The sequence below is a fragment of the Acanthisitta chloris genome, unplaced genomic scaffold, assembly GCF_000695815.1.
Source record: "Acanthisitta chloris isolate BGI_N310 unplaced genomic scaffold, ASM69581v1 scaffold17317, whole genome shotgun sequence".
NCBI lineage: Eukaryota > Metazoa > Chordata > Aves > Passeriformes > Acanthisittidae > Acanthisitta > Acanthisitta chloris.
The window spans coordinates 21,946-23,246 of NW_008681122.1; the positions used below are offsets into that span (position 1 = coordinate 21,946).

Consider the following 1,301-nt stretch of genomic DNA (forward strand, 5'->3'; position numbering starts at 1 on the left):
CGCTAGCAGGGCCCTCCTGAGCATCCTTACATGCAGAGGGTTGATATGATTTGATAAACAGCAGCTTCAGGTTGAGAAAGCCACTCTGGGTGTTTGGTAGCAATCTTTGCTGCAGCCAGATCCTACCTTTGCTTCGACACTGGGCTTAGCTTCTCTGCCAGATTTCAGTGCAAAGATTGGAGGAGCAATCTACTGGGCTTTAGTGTTTTGGCTGATACTGGTGGTAAGCAGGAATTCAGCCATGTGAGCAGCTGAAGACAGCTCTGTGCAACAAAACAGCCCCCAGAGCATCCCCAGCACCTCCGGCTGTGTCTGCAGCATCGACCTGGAGGGAAAGGAGTGGGTGTTGCATTATGGACATACTTAAGGCTCCTTGGCCTTGTTGCTGTATCCCACAGACTGGCTGTTAATCATCCCTCCCCATTTCCTGCATTCATACAGGAAAGCTCCAGCTGTTCTTGGGGCTATGTAATCGCTTCAGTTTTTTTGCCCAGAAGAATGACCCAATCTCTTTCCATTGAAAATAGGGATTTCTGCTGTATCATGGAAGAACAAAGCTGCAGATTTCTGTCCACTCTGTGTTCTTTGCTCTCCCTCACCACAAAGCTGGCCAGCATTCCCTGTCTGTTGTTGACAGCATTATTCATATGTTAGCAGTGGTTTGTATACAAGAGAGGGGGTAGAAATCAGTCTGAGTTTCTCAGCTGATGTAATTTTGTTGTTGTTCCACTGTACTGTATTTCCCATTGATGTACTTGACCTAAAGAGATGGTCTGTTGTTGTTTTCATTGTTGGAATAATATTTGTCAATCCTTATTTATTAAGGGAACCCCAGGGAAGTTGAATGCCTTGTTCTGATCTGCATAGGATTTTTTGGATGTTAGATCCTGATCTCTGCTTTTAAACTGTAGCTACCAACTCCTACCCTTCTTCTGAGTTTCTCTGAAGTACTACACGTCCCCTCCATGTTTTCAGAAACTTTGAATGAATCTGTGGCAAAGGAATTGTGACTTTTGGTCAGATGAGGATGTGTTCCACCTGTGGAATGTGGCTCTGCCTTTTGACAGCTGGGTTTGCCTTATGGAATTTGATTGCTGGAGACCCTGCTCTTAACATATAACCCTGTCAACTTATTTCTATAGAAACAGTGTGTACAGCTATGAAGAATGTGCTTCCTATGGGCAGGGTGATGGTCAGACAGTTTTTATACAGCCTGAGGATGAGGTATAAGCCAAGTTATTAAAACTAGAAGTTGTAATTTTAACCATTTGGAAAGTATTTTCATGTTTGTATGCTTTTTT

At 43.7% G+C, this 1,301-nt stretch overlaps 1 protein-coding gene across 1 annotated transcript in view; it reads left to right on the forward strand.

Annotated features, from left to right (window-relative positions):
- The window catches only part of LOC103805346 (solute carrier family 22 member 18-like), a gene marked incomplete at its 3' end in the record, with an annotated part of 10,210 nt that extends 8,986 nt beyond the window's left edge, over positions 1-1,224 (forward strand). The window contains exon 5 of the mRNA XM_009077990.1: positions 1,143-1,224. Within this exon, the coding sequence (XP_009076238.1) occupies positions 1,143-1,224 (82 nt within the window). The remainder of the gene's footprint in view (positions 1-1,142) is intronic.
- Positions 1,225-1,301: the final 77 nt, after the last annotated feature.